Source organism: Bombina bombina, chromosome 5 (assembly GCF_027579735.1).
Source record: "Bombina bombina isolate aBomBom1 chromosome 5, aBomBom1.pri, whole genome shotgun sequence".
In the NCBI taxonomy this organism is placed as follows: domain Eukaryota; kingdom Metazoa; phylum Chordata; class Amphibia; order Anura; family Bombinatoridae; genus Bombina; species Bombina bombina.
Window position 1 is genome coordinate 1,025,845,385 of NC_069503.1, and position 20,123 is coordinate 1,025,865,507.

At 40.4% G+C, this 20,123-nt stretch overlaps 1 protein-coding gene across 1 annotated transcript in view; it reads right to left on the reverse strand.

The window, feature by feature from the left end:
* The window catches only part of EIF3E (eukaryotic translation initiation factor 3 subunit E), a 166,363-nt gene that overhangs the window by 25,364 nt on the left and 120,876 nt on the right, over positions 1–20,123 (reverse strand). The window contains exon 8 of the mRNA XM_053715283.1: positions 7,861–7,987. Within this exon, the coding sequence (XP_053571258.1) occupies positions 7,861–7,987 (127 nt within the window). The remainder of the gene's footprint in view (positions 1–7,860; positions 7,988–20,123) is intronic.

Genomic DNA, 20,123 nt, shown 5'->3' on the forward strand with positions numbered 1-20,123 from the left:
TGGCCAGGAGTGATATTCCCAACAGTAATTGATGATGATCCATGTACTTACCGTGTCATTAGAAAGAAAAGGCACGTTTTTGGAAAGAATTGTTTTTATTACCTACATGGAGAGAACCAGATATAACGTACAATCTGCTCTTCTCAGGACAGTGATTTTTTTTAAGGCAAAGATGTCAACACAGAGTGACAGAAAACATTGACCCTATTAAGACACAAACCTTAGGTCAATTAGAGTTTAAACACTATGATATCTTAATACTTGTTTTAATCACTATTATGTTACAGTATATGTAATGTTTGTTAATTGTATCAAAGTAATCCTCATGATGTCACAATGGGATTGCTTATAAGGATATGTGTATTATATATATATATATATATATATACATACATAACTAACAATATAAGTTGACTTCCTGTGGGTGGAGCGTTGAGGAAGGTGTGCACACTCCTGCTCCCTTGATGGTGGAGCACTGACCAGCGTATACCCAGCCACAGAGCCCTATTGCTGGGGGAAAAAGAAGTACCCTGCCTGGGGAAATTGCAGTGGCAGTAGGAAGTCTACATATTCCTTTTTAAGCTGTCTGGACACAGCCGCAAGAACACAGAGGAGGGGGCGGCAAGGAGTGTGAAGGGCAGCGCTAACGTTTGATGGCTGCCAGCCGCCACCACAGCTACAGACAGACAAGTTTATACAAAAGGAACAAACTGAACTGAGTTGCAAAGAAGTGTATTTGTCCCGGGAGAGAGATGCCCCTTGTGCGATAAGGACTACCGCCCATCACGATTAAGAGCTGAAGACTAGTTGTGAGACTAACCGGGAGTGAGCTGTGAAGGAGCCCAGGAAGTAAGAAGCTAACCCCCATAAGCAAGTTACAAGTGGTCGACAGAGGAAAAAACGGAGAGAAAGAACACTTACCGGTGTGGAGCAAGCAACGATCCGTTGAAAGCTGCAGAGCTTGGAGCTACCTTACCCCCACGTAAGTCGGCGAAGGCAGGTGACGTCATCTCTACGGGCCGGGCAGTGTGTGGGGAAGTGGCGTCCGACTCGTTGGAGTACGGTGGCCCCAAGCACAGCATACACACAGAGACCCGGTTGGAGGGAGAGTCGCCCGAGAAGAAATGCAAGCCCAACATATGCCGTGAAGAGGAGCGGGGGTAAGTAAGTAATAAGGGGGAACCTGTTGAACTGTCCTCAATATTCACAGCGAAGCATAGTAAAAGAGGGCCGGATATATTTAAACGCAGGGGGTGCCTCATATTAACCCGGAAAACTTGCCATAAAACTTACTAGTTGGTCGAGACTGAACAGTAAGGGTGAAAGGAGTGCATAAAAGTTAATACACATCTAATGACTGTTGTTAAAAAAGACAAGTTGGATAACAGATGGGATCCTAAATCTAATAATGGATTAACATATAGATATCAACGCTTGTAAGAGCAGGCAGAATAAGGAGCAGGTTGTACTATAAGATAATTGAAAGGCTCTGCTCGTTATAATATCTATCTGAAATAAAGACTGTAAGGAGATTTACATCCTGCCATACATTTACCTGACTTAGGACTGGTAAAGGGGCTGATAGTTGTTGGAATACGACAAAACAGAGGCCCAGCACAGAATTGCTTGTTTTTTTTTTTTTCTTGCAGTGGTCAAGCAGGCTGAAGCAGTCAGATGACAAACTCTCTGTAAAAAGGCACTAACTGGCTACAGACCATAAACTTTTATATATTGTCAAGAATTTTATTGTTTGCCTTCCTCTCTTTCTCTTTATTCTTTTTTCTCTCTCCTTTCCTCTTTTTTTTTTCCTTCTTTTCCTCTTTTTCTTTTTGCTGGTTTGTCTCTCTCTCTTGTTTTCCTTTTTTTGGTTGTTTGTCATGGTCTGTGTATATGTTTTTCCTCATTTAAATAGGCACGTTTTTTAAGGTGTAAAATAACAGCAATGGCTGATACTGGAATAGTATTAAGCAATTACAAAATATAGAATATTTGATTAATACATGACAAAAGGGTAATACAACACAAGGCACTGGTATAAGAGAATCTGATTATAGGTCTATTTTCTCACTTTACCTAGACCATAAACAGACTTATACACCTGCACAGTTTTTGTTAATGTACTATATGTAACACTGCACACTGGTAAATCTAAAGGGTAAGGGGTCAGGAAGACGGAAAAAGGGGGAACAGGGCATAGGATTCAGGGAATAGAGATTTTTGGCACACATACAGCTCAGATAGAACTGGCCGCAAAGTTATAAAGGTGTATGATTGTATGAATTCAATAAGACTATATATAATAGAGCCTGGTGTTAAGCTGTAGTAAGGTATGCGAATAGGCCCATGCAGGTTATAGACAGTCAGAGGTTTAAAAGTTTGAAGACATGTGCACAAACTAGGGAGGCCTAGAAACCAGAGTATAGAGTGTATTTACTTTAAAAAGGAATCCACCCCCCTAAACTTCCATGGATAAATATATGACAGGCGCAAAAAATAAATCTCCCGCGATGCCCCCAAAGAGAAAACAGAAAACAGGTCAAGATATAGGGACTGAGAGCAGTCTTGAAAGTTCCTGTATAAATCAAGATACACAAATGACAATAAATCAGTTAGCAGAACTCTTACTTCCTCAATTTGAATTGGTTAAAAAGGAGATTATAGATTTATCTCAGGAAATAAGACTGTTCTCAGTTAGAATCTCAGAAATGGAGGCTAGGGTCTCAGAAGCAGAAGACAAGCTAAATACCCAAGATATAATTATAGGGGAGAATACAGATAAAATTAAGGCACTTTTATTGAAAGTGGAAGATTTAGAGGATAGATCCCGCCGGAATAACGTCCGGGTAGTGGGACTCCCAGAGAGAGTTTGAGGATCTTCTGAAATTTGCTGCTAACACACTTCCCAAGATATTAGGGATCCAGACAGACAGAGATACACTCCAGGTAGAACGGGCCCATAGGGTTGGAAGTGTCAGGACCTCTACAGAGGGAAATTCACGTCCTAGGATGGTTATAATCAAGTACCTAAATTTCCAAGACAAGATTAACATTATGCAGCAGTACAGGAAATTACAAGGATTAACAATTGAGGGGAAAAAAATCCTGTTGTTTCAGGACTTCTCCTCTGAAACAGCTTCTAAGAGGAGGGTAATGGCACCATTTTGTTCAGGGCTAATTAAGGCTGGTTTAAGAGCAATGTTGATATATCCTGCAAGAATAAATGCCTTAACTATGGAAGGGAGAGTAATGCTAAACTCAGTCAAGGAAGCAAAAGATTTTTGTCAGGAGAATAATATAGAATAATATAGAAGTCTGAAGGGAAGCTTCCATTTAATAAGTATGTATTATATAAGGATGATGTATCAGAATTTTAGAATGTCAAGTGTAATAAAAAGTTTCAGAGGGGGGGGGGGGAGAGCGGCTTGTCCTTGGGTTTCCTTTTTTTTTTTTTTTACCCTCCCTCCTTCCCTTTTTCCCTGCTTCCTCAGCTGGCTTGCGGGGTTAGAGGAATAAAATGGCAGAACCCTTAAAAGTAGTTTTGTGGAATGTGGGTGGAATAACTTCCCCCATAAAACGAAAAAATGTTCTGAGATTGTTGAAGAGAGACCCCAGATATCACTTTCCTTCAAGAACTGCATTTAAAGGGCCATGAAATAGAAAAATTGAAAGTGAATTGGGTGGCAGAAATAGTAGCAACACCTTGCAGTAAGCGTAAGCGGGGGGTGGCCATTATGATAAATAGAAAGCTTAATTACAAGATTTTGAAACAAGAATGTGATCATTTGGGTAGGTTTATAGTTCTACAGATAGAGGGGGTAACCTGGGTCTTCTGCAACATATATGCCCCCAATAAACTTGATAAAGACTTCTGGCAAAAAATACAACAAAAACTTTTACCATATTTAGAGCAGAACTTGGTTATAGCCGGGGATATGAACCTTACCTTGTATCCAGAGATGGATAGGTCTAAAACCAGAAGCAGTCAATCGCATAAAAGGGAAGCTAAATTTTTCAGAAATTATATTAAGACATTAAAATTGACGGATATCTGGCAGTGCCAACATCCGGATGATCGAGTATATACGTGTGAGTCTAAGGCATATAGGTGCTTTTCACGCATTGACATATTTCTGATAAATCAGCAAGTAGCTAGGCTGGAGATTGAAACTCAGATAGCGGATATCTCGATATCCGATCATGCTATTATTAGCCTGCGGGTCTGGCCAGGAAAAAAAAATAGAAGTCCTGGGAATACGTTCAGTTTCCCAACATACATGAGTCAAAATGCACAGTTTACGAATTGTCTGAAAGTAAAGCGGCAGGAGTATGGGGATCAGAATATTGAATATCAAGACAAACCAGAAACCTTCTGGGAAGCAGGGAAAGCAGTCATGCGAGGAGAAATTAAGGCTTACATGGTGAAGCTAACGCGCAGATTTAAAGCAAGGGAGCTACAGTTGGCAAATCAGCTTAGAAACGCATATAATAGATTTCTTCAATCCCAGAATCAAGTAAATTGGAACAAATATATTGCCTTTAAAACTGAACGAGAGGATTTTCTCATAGAGAAATGGGCGGGAGAAGATTTTAAGGTGAGGGCCAAGTATCAAGGGTATCAGGGGATTTCAGCTAAATATTTAGTAAAAATAGTAAAGTTTCGACAAAAGAAAAATATTATATCAGCAATTAAGGATGGGAATAAGATTAACACAACCCTCAGATATTCGGGATGCTTTTTTTAAATACTTTCGTAATATTTATACCAGTGGTGGAATAAATGAAAGTGCTAAGGCACAATTCTGGGAAAAAATTAAATTACCTAGTATTTCATCGGAGGATCTCAACCAAATCAACGCGTTAATAACAGAGTTAGAAATAGTCAAGGTAATACAAAGGATAAAAACAGGGAAAGCACCTGGCCCAGACGGCCTTCCGATTGAATTTTATAGAATATTATCAGACACAGTGGGCACCACATTAAAGAATATATATAATGACTACTTTTTAAGACAAGCTTTAAAATCCCCCTACTTTTCGGATTCTATCGTGACTCTTATACATAAGAAAGGGAAAGATTTAGATGAGTTAACATCATATCGTCCAATTTCCCTGTTAAACCAGGACTATAAAATTTTTATGGCAATTATATTCATACGGATCAGGCAGGCTTTATTCCGGATAGGAACTCGGTCCGTAATATGAGAAGAGTCCTGACAGTGGTGGACCACTGTCGCCATATCTGCCAGCCGGGCAGTAAGGATTACCACAATTCTATAAAAAAAGATCTCGCTTTAATCACTATAGATGCTGAAAAAGCTTTTGACTCCATTGAGTGGAACCATCTTATAACTTCCCTTGAAAAATTCGGTTTCTCTGGTCGGGTGGTAGATCTGGTGAGAGTGGTCTATAACAAGCCTAGATCACAGCTTCTAGTGAACGGGGAGTTAACAGCATATTATCTTAGAAAAAGGAACACGTCAGGGCTGTCCATTATCCCCGCTCCTATTTGACCTGGCTTTGGAACCTTTGGCAGTTCACATCCGGCAAACAATACAACCAGTTAAGATAGGTAAGGAAACGCTACTCATATCATTATACGCAGACGACATACTTTTGTTTTTGCAAGATACTGTAAAGTCTATCCCATGTGTCCTTCAAATCGTTACAGATTTTAGTACCTTTTCAGGTTATAAGCTATTATGGGTAAACAAAACAAGGCAAAGTTTGAACTATATCATCTTTAGAGAAGTTATGGCCATCAATTATCTAGGGATTAAGATCACTAGGAACCCTAGTGAATGGTACCAACTAAATTATTCTGAATTATTTGATAAGATTCAAGACGATTTGAAAAAATGGAATCTATATTTTTTGTCAATATCGGCCAGATGTATGATAATCAAAACAATTATATTCCCGAAAATTTTATTTTTGTTGCAGAACTTTCCCCTTTTTATCACAAGAAAAGATATAAAAAGATATATCTTTTTTTTTTTTCCTCCCTCTCTCCGCTTCTCCCCACCCCCCCCCCCCACCCCTTCTCTGCTTTCTGGTATGTTTATTTGGACGCTGAGGTTTCTGGCCATATAATGTTACATAAAGTAAAACCTAAATTAATGTTTTGTTTTTTCGTTTTTTTTTTGTTTGTTCCTTTTGTACTAATTAACTAAGAAGCGTTTTTGCGTTTCGCTCTCTTTTTGGAATAAATGTTTCAGAAGTTATCCATATGCTTAGAATATAAGTGGTTCAAGCTAGGAAAAGGGAGGTTAAGATCTAATGTTATGTTTGATTTTTTTTGTATATATATGGATCTTTTGGCTACAGAAATGAATCTGTACATGTGATATATGTTCATATTGTGAGGTGTATCTTTTTCTTTCTGTTTCTGTATATTGTGTATCTTCGATCCATGTTGTAATTTGATTTTAACCTCAATAAAAAGAAATTTAATTGCAACAATATAAGTTATCATATAAAATTCAGCCAGGACTTGCAATTTGGATTTATATTGTCTTTCTACATAGAAGGCTGTGGGCAATAGTCTGACCATATGTCTGCCATCTCGCTGGAACAGAGGCTATTCTGTTAAAGTTATAGGTTCTACAAAACCAAGCAGCAGCACAAACCAGAAATTACTTTATATTTTTATGGAGTTTAAAAGTCACAACATTAAGGACTAACTGTCCTTAGTCATGGTTCACATGACTAAGAGCAGTTAGCCCAAAACAGTTATTTTTAAGCGCCTTAATACAAATCTAAAGAAGGAATTTCTTGGTTGTGCAGCTGCTTCTTGGCTTTGTGGATCCCAGTATAGGTTTGTGCTGTACTTGGACAGATTGTATACCCATTACAAATAGGACACTGGTGCTGGACTTGTTGTTAAAGGCTCTGTTATTTTTATCCTTTTTATTTTAAAAACTGTTGCTTTGTGTGTATGTGTTTGTTAAATCTTTTTTTTTTATATAATTGAACTGACTCTTTTTTGTTCATCATAAATGTTCCTTTATTAAGTTTTTGCCTCTAATATTTAAATCACATTACCAAAGAGACTAGTAACAGTATTGTGTTTCTTAAACTAATTTCTGACAAATAGTGTTTTGGAATTTTTAAAGTGTTAGTCTATGTTTTTCCTTAGGATTTCACATATAATAATCATAAAGGGACACTTGTCAAAATTAAACTTTCATGATTCAGCATGCAATTTTAAACAACTTTCCAATTTACCTCCATCAACAAAATGTGCACAGTGTTTTTATATTTACACTTTGAGTCACCAGCTCCTACTCAGCATGTGCAAGAATTCACAGAATAAATGTGTATGCATTTGTGATTGGCTGATGGCTGTCATATGGAACAGGGGAGTGGAAATTGAACTTCAAATGGCAGTAGATTTTTTCTGACTATTTTTAAAGATATGTCTGACTAAGTGGTATTGCATTGTCTTATCTTGCATTTGTTAATTATGCAAATCTACTATGTTGACTGGTCCTTTAAGGTGGAGTTTGAACAACTTTTTGGGCCTAGTACAGACGAGCGTTAATCCTTGCACCCACTGAATAAAGTCACAAGCTTGCCTGGAGTGGCTAGACATTGACAAACTGTCGCAGAAAGGGTTAAGCAACCCTTTCTAGTTTAACCAAACAGGTGACTGTTGCAGGGTTGGTAAAACCCTGTACATCAGTGTCACTAGCCAAAATGTATGTATTTGAAAAGTGCTGGAGGGCAAGTCATAAAATAGCAGAAGTAAAAAAAATAAAAAAAAAGTATGTGAATATGCTAATATAGGTTTGGAAACTGAAATGAGCACAAAGTTGGCCATCGGGTGTAATTATGTAGAAACACATCTGCACTTTTCCTTACCTGTTGGATAACCTTGACCAAATCTTTGAGCACTTGTCTCCGTTTTCTAACATCTTTGTTGGTGATGACTGCTGTAGTTAAATAGCGAAGGATATGTGGGCACATAGTCTGAATGCTATTCAGATACCTAGAAGCAGAGGAGGGGGAAACAACCTCAGTTTTACAGTAATCATAATAAAAAGGTTCTATGCCCCTATAACTGCAATTGATCACACACAAATTATCTGCTTTTCAATTATTAAGCATTAAAAATGAACAAATAGACAATTTACAGTGAAAAGGGTAAGGCAGAGAAGAGTACTGTATGAAGCAATTTCAAAGTGTAATTTGCATATCTTGTCTCATTTCCATACGTAGCACTCATCGACTAGTGTATGAAACACTTTCCCATCATGTGACATCAGTCTTACTTAAAATCAATAAATATAAAGGTAGGCATGCTTTGTGATTGTTACTTAGGGATTTGAGCGAAGATATGGAATTTTTGTCAAGAAGGTTTTAACTTTCATTCATCTTGGCTCAATCTAATAAGACTTATCAATGAAGAAACACTAAAGCAGTAAGATACAAAAGGCAGGACGAACTAGAAAACCCCTGATATCAAGCAAATCCTATTTTATGCACCACTGATCAAACTCTACACATACAAAGACAATTCCAGACTAATTTCTGGGATGATTGATAAACTACACTCTTGCATGATCAGTTGCAAGAGAGCAGTGGCAAGAGACTGCTTGTGAAATCTTAAATGCAGGGAGCAGATGCTGCCTAGCTTGTCTCAAACACAGGCAGACAGATACTTTAGCTATGAACCTTGTCCTCTCTCTGATAAATGGAGGACTTTTTCTGGCAGCTCTTACCAGATGTGGAACTGCCAGAAGCATGAATATCTAGTTTATAGAGAAATCATTTGAATTTGCTGCTTTATATAGGTTTTCAGAAGAGAGGCCACAGAATAGTGGTTTCCATTGCTTGATATGCTGAGATAATATATAAATCACTAGAGTAATAAGGACAGCTTCTCTTTAGATATACCAACTAGCTCTGAGAGTAATGGATTATATATATAAAATATATAAACTTTAACATGCTGACTGAGGCCTGTAGAGTCTGAAATGTAACTCTTGGTTTTTGTTTTTTTAATTTCTCTGAGCAATGCACGGTCTAACCTTGGGGTGAATTTGCTGGGACTCCAGGGAAGATTGGCAACTGTCTTAAATGTTTTCCACTTGTGAATAAAATGTTTGGAAATGGCCTTATAACCCTTCCTAGATTGATGGGCACCAACAATTGCTTCTCTAAGATCATTGCTGATGTTTTTCCTATTGTTAGCAGTGTTAACACATACATGAATGCTCCAGACCAGCAAACTGCTAAAACTTCAGTTTTTATGGAGGTGTTCACACTGGCTGATAATCAAGAACATTTGATTAGCAGCACCTGGCTGCTACTTATTCTCTTACTTCCCATGGAAGCAATAAGGGTGTACTTAATTTTTCACGCATGGCTTTATTTTTGTTAAATAAATCATGACACTGTGTAATATCTCATGTGTTGTTGTTCATCTAAGGTTGTATTTACCTAATTTTAAGACCTGCTAAGGACCAGATGGTTCTTATTATGTCATGATATATAAAACCATAGAATTCAAAGAGGGTGTTCTGTGTGTATGTATAGATATAGATATATATATATATATATATATATATATATATATATATATATATATATATATATATATATATATATATATATATATATATATATATAGAGAGAGAGAGAGAGAGAGAGAGAGAGAGAGAGAGAGAGAGACATCTTCTGCAATGGTTTTATATTGCATATATTGCTAAATTGCAGGTCTCTCCTCATCTCCTCATTATTGTATCCCTAGTGCCACAATAACTTTGAAGCAAGAGGCAAAGGCTCTTCTTTATGGTTTGTGATGGGTAACCAGGGTCATTTGCAGATCCTATAATTAGGTCCCCGGACAACACAGGAAATGCAACCCCTCATTTGAAAAAAGAGGGGATTTCCCTTTACGAAAATTTGCTGTAAAGATAGCGTCAGCAAAAAACATAATTTATGTAAGAACTTACCTGATAAATTAATTTTTTCATAGTGGCAAGAGTCCATGAGCTAGTGACGTATGATATATACATTCCTACCAGGAGGGGGCAAAGTTTCCCAAACATCAAAATGCCTATAAATATACCTCCCACCTCACTCATACCTCAGTTTAACTTATAGCTAAGAAGTGAGGTGTAAAAAAAAAAAAAAGTAAAAAAGCATAGAAGCAAATTTGATCAACTGAAGTTTCATTCTTAAGAGGCCAAGAAGTGGCAACTGATCTAGTAGAATGAGCTGTAATTCTCTGAGGCGGAGACTGCCCCGCCTCCAAACAAGCTTTGTGAATCAAAAGTAACAACCAAGAAGCTAGAGAAATAGCAGAAGCTTTCAGACTTTTCCTGGAGCCAGAAAAAATAGACTAGAAGTCTTTCTGAAATATTTAGTAGCCTCAACATAATATTTCAAAGCTCTTACCACATCCAAAGAATGTAGAGACCTTTCAAGAGTATTCTTAGGATTAGGACACAAAGGAGGAACAACAATTTCCCTATTGATGATGTTAGAATTCACAACCTTAGGCAAAAATTTAAATGAAGTCCGCTAAACAGCTTTATCTTGATGGAAAATCATATAAGGAGACTCACAAGAGAGCAAACAATTCAGAAACTCTTCTAGCAGAAGAGATAGCCAAAAAAAAAATACTTTCCAAGAAAGCAATTTAATGTCCAGAGAATGCATATGCTCAAAATGAGGAGCCTGTAAAGTTTTCAAAACCAAATTGCGACTACAAGGAGGAGAAATTGATTTAATAACGGGTTTGATACGAATCAAAGCCTGAACAAAACAGTGAATGTCAGGAAGTTTAGCAATCTTTCTATGAAATAAAACAAAGAGCAGAAATTTGTCCTTTCAAAGTATTAGCAGACAAACCCTTACCCAAACCATCCTGAAGAAACTGTAAAATCCTAGGAATTCTAAAAGAATGCCAAGAATAATCATGAGTAGGCCACAATGAAATATAGGTTTTCCAAACCCGATAATACATTTTTACATTTTCCTTGAAACAGACTTACGAGCCTGTATCGGTGCTAATCACTGTCAGAGAAACCTCTATGACTAAGCACTAAGAGTTCAATTTCCATGGCATCAAATTTAGAGATCCTGATGGAAAAACGGCCCCTGAGACAGAAGGTCTGGCCTTAAAGGAAGTGGCCAAGACTGGCAACTGGACATCCTGGACAAGGTCCGCATACCAAAACCCGAGAGGCCAAGCTGTACCAAATGAACACATCTGGATGGAGAGACCACTCTCCCGGATGTAAAGTCTGGCTACTGAGATAATCTGCTTCACAATTGTCTACTCATGGGATATGAATCGCAGAAATTTGACAAGAGTTGGATTCCGCCCAAGAAAAGTATCAGAGATACTTCTTTCATTGCTGAAGGACTGCGAGTCCCCCCTTGATGATTGACATATGCCACTGTAGTGACATTGTCTGTTTGAAATTGAATTGAGTTCTAAGATATTGATTGTTAACCTCGCCACCTGAGGTTCCCAAACCCCTTGTGCTATCAGAGACCCCCAGACAGCTCCCCAACCCGAAAGAGTTGCTTCTGTTGTGATCACAGTCCAGGTAGGCCCCTTGAACAATAAGGTGATTGTTTAACTACCAAGTCAGAGAGTGTTGAATGTTGGGATTTAAGTATATCAACTGTGATATCGGAGTATAATCCCTGCACCATTGGTGCAACATGCAAAGCTGTAGAGGTCTCATATGAAAACAAGCAAAGGGGATCGCGTTCGATGCTGCAGTCATGAGACCTAAAACTTCCATGCACATAGCCACTGAAGGGAATGATAGAGACTGAAGGTTTAGACAAGCTAAAACTAACTTCATTCGTCCCTTGTCAGAGAAAGAGTCGTGGACACTGAATCTATCTGGAAACCTAAAAAGGTGACCCTTGTCTGAGGAATCGAGAAACATTTTTGTAAATTGATCCTCCAACCATGTCTTTAAAGAAACCCCACAAGTTGTTTTGTGTGAGATTCTGCTAAATGAAAAGATTGAGCTAGTACCAAGATATCATCCAAATAAGGAAACACTGCAATACCCTGCTCTCTGATTACAGAAAGAAGGGCACCGAGAACATTTGAAAAGATTCTCAGAGCTGTCGCTAAGCCAAAACGGAAGAGCGACAAATTGGTAATGCTTGTCTAGAAAGGAGAATCTCAGAAGTGGTCTGGATTAATCAGAATGTGAACACAAGCGTCCTGTAAATCTATTGTGGACATGAAATGGACCTTGCTGAACAAAAGGCAGTATAGTCCTTATAGTCACCAGTTGGGACTCTTACAAAACGATTTAAAGTTTTCAGATACAGAATTGGTCTGAATGAATCTTCCTTCTTTGGGACAATGAATAGATTTGAATAAAAACCCAAACCCTGGGGCGGAGTTTGACCGAGCAGGGAAATGGCTGCTGGTTGCTGAAGCTCCGTGTACAGATACCATTCCTAGAGCTGTAATATACTGTGAGATGGAGTCTGAAGCACACATATCATAGAAGACTGTTGGGGAAGCTACACTGTCTGTCTGTAGGCGAGAAAAATCAACGGCGACTGCATGTATCACTGTTTTAAAAGCGGCAGCAGACGGAGCAGGTATATCCCCGCGCAAACACACCGCCGCAACTGCCGAATCTCCAACCCGGATTAAAACAAGTAAAGAGGAGAAATGCGGACCACAGACAGAAGCCTCGTATCTACGTAACGAGAGAGCACATAAGACCGGCAGCGCTTACTTCTCTGATGCGGCCTCCGTATGCTGGACGGCGCCATCTTGACCCACGTGGCCAGAAGAGAGTCAATCTCCAAAGAGCTGAGTATAACAATGTGGGGTGTAAAAATACATAAACGGGGGTGGTCTGTTTGCTGAATAGGACATGTGAAGGTGGCATATGATTGCAGTGACCAGCTGGCAGCAAATAACAGATGTCTAAAAGATGCACTTAACGGGTTAATTCTCTAGGGGTGTCCTGCATAGGATTCATACAGCCATAAGCATAAGAAACTTGAATGTCTGGCACACTTCGCTTTTACAAATCGGAGCTTATAACAAATATAAGTTATTGATGCAACCATATAACATTATCCACTTTTATACCTGAGGGACTTTAACGTAAAATTTCTGTATATAGCCACGTGCGTTACAGGCACAACAGCACTAAAACAATGGCTGCTAAGTCTAAATTGAAAGGGGACAAAGGTACAACTTCTGTTAGTAGCTTTTTCCAGAGTTCAAACACCACTAACGCAGAAACAGACACCCCAACCCCAGCAATTAATATTCCTATACCCCCTCAGAATGCCACACCTGAAATCCCTGCAGATTACGCATCACAAATTAAAGCAGATATTGCTAAACTACCCACTAAAGCAGACTTTGATGCCCTCAAAGATATCATAACCACAGATCTGGCTAATATGAAGAGGGACCTCAATGAAATAGGGCAGAGTATTGAAGATGTGGAAGAATCACAAGACACATTGAACTCCCTATTTGACAATGTTACTGCCCAGGCAAATATTCAATACAGCCAAATAGAGACATTGCAAGAGAAAGTCGAAGAGTTAGACAATAGGGGGCGCCGAAATAACTTGAGGATCAGGGGGGTCCCGGAGAATGTCTCACACACGGACATTTTTAATTATCTTCAAGGCCTTTTTAGGTTTCTGCTTAAAGATCAAATTTCTGATATAGAATTAGATAGAGCACACAGGGCTCTGAGACCCCCACCTCCTCTAAATGCTCCACCACGATATTTAATTATGAGATTTCTACGTTACACTGATAAAGTAAAAATATGGCAAGCAGCCAGAGCAACCCCAAATATTCTCTATCTAGACCATAATTTACAGATCTATCTGGACTTAAGTCCCACGACAGTACAAAGAAGAAAAGAGGTCCGTTTCATCACTAAAGTCCTGCAAGACAAACATATCAGGTATAAGTGGGGATTCCCGTTCAGCCTAAATGTGACACATGAAGGTCGCTCAGTGGTCTACAGAACTGAACAAGACTTGCCTCTTTTATCAGAGGTTCTGAATCATTCCTTTTCAAAACCCCATCCTTCTGATGTTCGATCAGGGGGACCTGAGCCTTCATTCCAAAAACCACCAACTAAAGGACCATCACAGAGCTGGTCGAAAGTTTCTCCGAAACGGAAGAAAAATCGAGATCTCACTGAGATTACTATAACCAGAGATAAAACCACTTAACTTTCTACCCTGGACTGGTAAGGTTGATGTAGACTTTCACGGGTCACTATTGGTATTCTCTATAAGGGAAAATTGCTACACAGAACAGAACTATTCCAGGGGCAAGAACCCAGACTTGAATAGCTGCGTAATCACTGCTTAACCATGGCCGCTTGTGGCTTGTTAGGGGACTATTGACCTCTGTATTCTGCTTGGAAAAGTTAACAGGATACACAGTGGTATTAACGGATTACGAGAGGTGTTAGCTAAAAACAGAATTTATGTTTACCTGATAAATTACTTTCTCCAACGGTGTGTCCGGTCCACGGCGTCATCCTTACTTGTGGGATATTCTCTTCCCCAACAGGAAATGGCAAAGAGCCCAGCAAAGCTGGTCACATGATCCCTCCTAGGCTCCGCCTACCCCAGTCATTCGACCGACGTTAAGGAGGAATATTTGCATAGGAGAAACCATATGAAACCGTGGTGACTGTAGTTAAAGAAAATAAATTATCAGACCTGATTAAAAAACCAGGGCGGGCCGTGGACCGGACACACCGTTGGAGAAAGTAATTTATCAGGTAAACATAAATTCTGTTTTCTCCAACATAGGTGTGTCCGGTCCACGGCGTCATCCTTACTTGTGGGAACCAATACCAAAGCTTTAGGACACGGATGATGGGAGGGAGCAAATCAGGTCACCTAGATGGAAGGCACCACGGCTTGCAATACCTTTCTCCCAAAAATAGCCTCAGAAGAAGCAAAAGTATCAAACTTGTAAAATTTGGTAAAAGTGTGCAGTGAAGACCAAGTCGCTGCCCTACATATCTGATCAACAGAAGCCTCGTTCTTGAAGGCCCATGTGGAAGCCACAGCCCTAGTGGAATGAGCTGTGATTCTTTCGGGAGGCTGCCGTCCGGCAGTCTCGTAAGCCAATCTGATGATGCTTTTAATCCAAAAAGAGAGAGAGGTAGAAGTTGCTTTTTGACCTCTCCTTTTACCGGAATAAACAACAAACAAGGAAGATGTTTGTCTAAAATCCTTTGTAGCATCTAAATAGAATTTTAGAGCGCGAACAACATCCAAATTGTGCAACAAACGTTCCTTCTTCGAAACTGGTTTCGGACACAGAGAAGGTACGATAATCTCCTGGTTAATGTTTTTGTTAGAAACAACTTTTGGAAGAAAACCAGGTTTAGTACGTAAAACCACCTTATCTGCATGGAACACCAGATAAGGAGGAGAACACTGCAGAGCAGATAATTCTGAAACTCTTCTAGCAGAAGAAATTGCAACCAAAAACAAAACTTTCCAAGATAATAACTTAATATCAACGGAATGTAAGGGTTCAAACGGAACCCCCTGAAGAACTGAAAGAACTAAGTTGAGACTCCAAGGAGGAGTCAAAGGTTTGTAAACAGGCTTGATTCTAACCAGAGCCTGAACAAAGGCTTGAACATCTGGCACAGCTGCCAGCTTTTTGTGAAGTAACACAGACAAGGCAGAAATCTGTCCCTTCAGGGAACTTGCAGATAATCCTTTTTCCAATCCTTCTTGAAGGAAGGATAGAATCTTAGGAATCTTAACCTTGTCCCAAGGGAATCCTTTAGATTCACACCAACAGATATATTTTTTCCAAATTTTGTGGTAAATCTTTCTAGTTACAGGCTTTCTGGCCTGAACAAGAGTATCGATAACAGAATCTGAGAACCCTCGCTTCGATAAGATCAAGCGTTCAATCTCCAAGCAGTCAGCTGGAGTGAGACCAGATTCGGATGTTCGAACGGACCTTGAACAAGAAGGTCTCGTCTCAAAAGGTAGCTTCCATGGTGGAGCCGATGACATATTCACCAGATCTGCATACCAAGTCCTGCGTGGCCACGCAGGAGCTATCAAAATCACCGACGCCCTCTCCTGATTGATCCTGGCTACCAGCCTGGGGATGAGAGGAAACGGCGGGAACACATAAGCTAGTTTGAAGGTCCAAGGTGCTACTAGTGCATCCACTAGAGCCGCCTTGGGATCCCTGGATCTGTACCCGTAGTAAGGAACTCTGAAGTTCTGACGAGAGGCCATCAGATCCATGTCTGGAATGCCCCACGGTTGAGTGACTTGGGCAAAGATTTCCGGATGGAGTTCCCACTCCCCCGGATGCAATGTCTGACGACTCAGAAAATCCGCTTCCCAATTTTCCACTCCTGGGATGTGGATAGCAGACAGGTGGCAGGAGTGAGACTCCGCCCATAGAATGATTTTGGTCACTTCTTCCATCGCTAGGGAACTCCTTGTTCCCCCCTGATGGTTGATGTATGAACTTGGCCCTCGCTAGCTGAGGCCAAGCTTTGAGAGCATTGAATATCGCTCTCAGTTCCAGAATATTTATCGGTAGAAGAGATTCTACCCGAGACCAAAGACCCTGAGCTTTCAGGGATCCCCAGACCGCGCCCTAGCCCATCAGACTGGCGTCGGTCGTGACAATGACCCACTCTGGTCTGCGGAAGGTCATCCCTTGTGACAGGTTGTCCAGGGATAGCCACCAACGGAATGAGTCTCTGGTCCTCTGATTTGCTTGTATCTTCGGAGACAAGTCTGAATAGTCCCCATTCCACTGACTGAGCATGAACAGTTGTAATGGTCTTAGATGAATGCGCACAAAAGGAACTATGTCCATTGCCGCTACCATCAAACCTATCACTTCCATGCACTGCGCTATGGAAGGAAGAGGAACGGAATGAAGTATCCGACAAGAGTCTAGAAGTTTTGTTTTTCTGGCTTCTGTCAGAAAAATCCTCATTTCTAAGGAGTCTATTATAGTTCCCAAGAAGGGAACCCTCGTTGACGGAGATAGAGAACTCTTTTCCACGTTCACTTTCCATCCGTGAGATCTGAGAAAGGCCAGGACAATGTCCGTGTGAGCCTTTACTTGAGGAAGGGACGACGCTCGAATCAGAATGTCGTCCAAGTAAGGTACTACAGCAATGCCCCTTGGTCTTAGCACCGCCAGAAGGGACCCTAGTACCTATGAGAAAATCCTAGGAGCAGTGGCTAATCCGAAAGAAAATGCCACGAACTGGAAATGCTTGCCCAGGAATGCAAACCTTAGGAACCGATGATGTTCCTTGTGGATAGGAATATGTAGATACGCATCCTTGAAATCCACCTTGGTCATGAATTGACCTTCCTGGATGGAAGGAAGAAGTGTTCGAATGGTTTCCATCTTGAACGATGGAACCTTGAGAAACTTGTTCAAGATCTTGAGATCTAAGATTGGTCTGAACGTTCCCTCTTTTTTGGGAACTATGAACAGATTGGAGTAGAACCCCATCCCTTGTTCTCCTAATGGAACAGGATGAATCACTCCCATTTTTAGCAGTTCTTCTACCCAATGTAAGAATGCCTGTCTTCTTATGTGGTCTGAAGACAACTGAGACCTGTGGAACCTCCCCCTTGGAGGAAGCCCCTTGAACTCCAGAGAATAACCTTGGGAGACTATTTCTAGCGCCCAAGGATCCAGAACATCTCTTTCCCAAGCCTGAGCGAAGAGAGAGAGTCTGCCCCCCACCAGATCCGGTCCCGGATCGGGGGCCCGCATTTCATGCTGTCTTGGTAGCAGTGGCAGGTTTCCTGGCCTGCTTTCCTTTGCTCCAGCCTGGCATAGGTCTCCAGGCTGGATTGGCTTGAGAAGTATTACCTTCCTGCTTAGAGGACGTAGCCCTTGGGGCTGATCCGTTTCTGCGAAAGGGACGAAACTTAGGTTTATTTTTGGTCTTGAAAAGACCTATCCTGAGGAAGGGCGTGGCCCTTGCCCCCAGTGATATCAGAGATAATCTCTTTCAAGTCAGGGCCAAAGAGTGTTTTCCCCTTGAAAGGAATGTCAAGCAATTTGTTCTTGGAAGACGCATCCGCTGCCCAAGATTTTAACCAAAGCGCTCTGCGCCACAATAGCAAACCCAGAATTTTTTCGCCGCTAACCTAGCCAATTGCAAGGTGGCGTCTAGGGTGAAAGAATTAGCCAATTTAAGAGCACGAATTCTGTCCATAATCTCCTCATAAGAAGAAGAATTACTAATAATCGCCTTTCCTAGCTCATCAAACTAGAAACACGCGGCTGCAGTGACAGGGACAATGCATGCAATTGGTTGTAGAAGGGAACCTTGCTGAACAAACATCTTTAGCAGACCTTCTAATTTTTTATCCATAGGATCTTGGAAAGCACAACTATCTTCTATGGGTATAGTGGCGCGCTTGTGTAGAGTAGAAACCGCCCCCTCGACCTTGGGGACTGTCTGCCATCAGTCCTTTCTGGGGTCGACTATAGGAAAACAATTTTATAAATATGGGGGGAGGTACTAAAGGTATACCGGGCCTGTCCCATTCTTTACTAACAATGTACGCCACCCGCTTGGATATAGGAAAAGCTTCGGGGGGCCCCGGGGCCTCTAAGAACTTTTCCATTTTACATAGTGGTTCTGGAATGACCAGATAATCACAATCATCCAAATTGGATAACACCTCCTTAAGCAGAGCGCGGAGATGTTCCAACTTAAATTTAAAAGTAATCACATCAGGTTCAGCTTGTTGAGAAATGTTTCCTGAATCTGAAATTTCTCCCTCAGACAAAACCTCCCTGGCCCCCTCAGACTGGTGTAGGGGCCCTTCAGAAACCATATCATCAGCGTTCTCATGCTCTACAGAATTTTCTAAAACAGAGCAGTCGCGCTTTCGCTGATAAGTGGGCATATTGGCTAAAATGTTTTTGATAGAATTATCCATTACAGCCGTTAAATGTTGCATAGTAAGGAGTATTGGCGCACTAGATGTACTAGGGGCCTCCTGTATGGGCAAGACTGGTGTAGACGAAGGAGGGGATGATGCAGTACCATGCTTACTCCCCTCACTTGAGGAATCATCTTGGGCATCATTTTTACTAAATTTTTTATAACATAAAATACATATAGTTAAATGAAAAGGTTCCTTGGTTTCCCCACAGTCAGAACACAATCTATCTGGTAGTTCAGACATGTTAAACAGGCATAAACTTGATAACAAAGCACAAAAAACGTTTTAAAATAAAACCGTTACTGTCACTTTAAATTTTAAACTAAACACACTTTATTATTGCAATTGCGAAAAAGTATGAAGGAATTGTTCAAAATTCACCAAAATTTCACCACAGTGTCTTAAAGCCTTAAAAGTATTGCACACCAAATTTGGAAGCTTTAACCCTTAAAATAACGGAACCGGAGCCGTTTTTATATTTAACCCCTTTACAGTCCCTGGAATCTGCTTTGCTGAGACCCAACCAAGCCCAAAGGGGAATACGATACCAAATGATGCCTTCAGAAAGACCTTTCTATGTATCAGAGCTCCACACACATGCAGCTGCATGCCATGCTGTCCTCAAAAACAAGTGCGCCATACCGGCGCGAAAATGAGGCTCTGACTATGATTAGGGAAAGCCCCTAAAGAATAAGGTGTCTAAAACAGTGCCTGCCGATATAATCATATCAAAATACCCAGAATAAATGATTCCTCAAGGCTAAATATGTGTTAATAATGAATCGATTTAGCCCAGAAAAAGTCTACAGTCTTAATAAGCCCTTGTGAAGCCCTTATTTACTATCTTAATAAACATGGCTTACCGGATCCCATAGGGAAAATGACAGCTTCCAGCATTACATCGTCTTGTTAGAATGTGTCATACCTCAAGCAGTAAGAGACTGCACACTGTTCCCCCAACTGAAGTTAATTGCTCTCAACAGTCCTGTGTGGAACAGCCATGGATTTTAGTTACGGTGCTAAAATCATTTTCCTCATACAAACAGAAATCTTCATCTCTTTTCTGTTTCTGAGTAAATAGTACATACCAGCACTATTTTAAAATAACAAACTCTTGATTGAATAATAAAAACTACAGTTAAACACTAAAAAACTCTAAG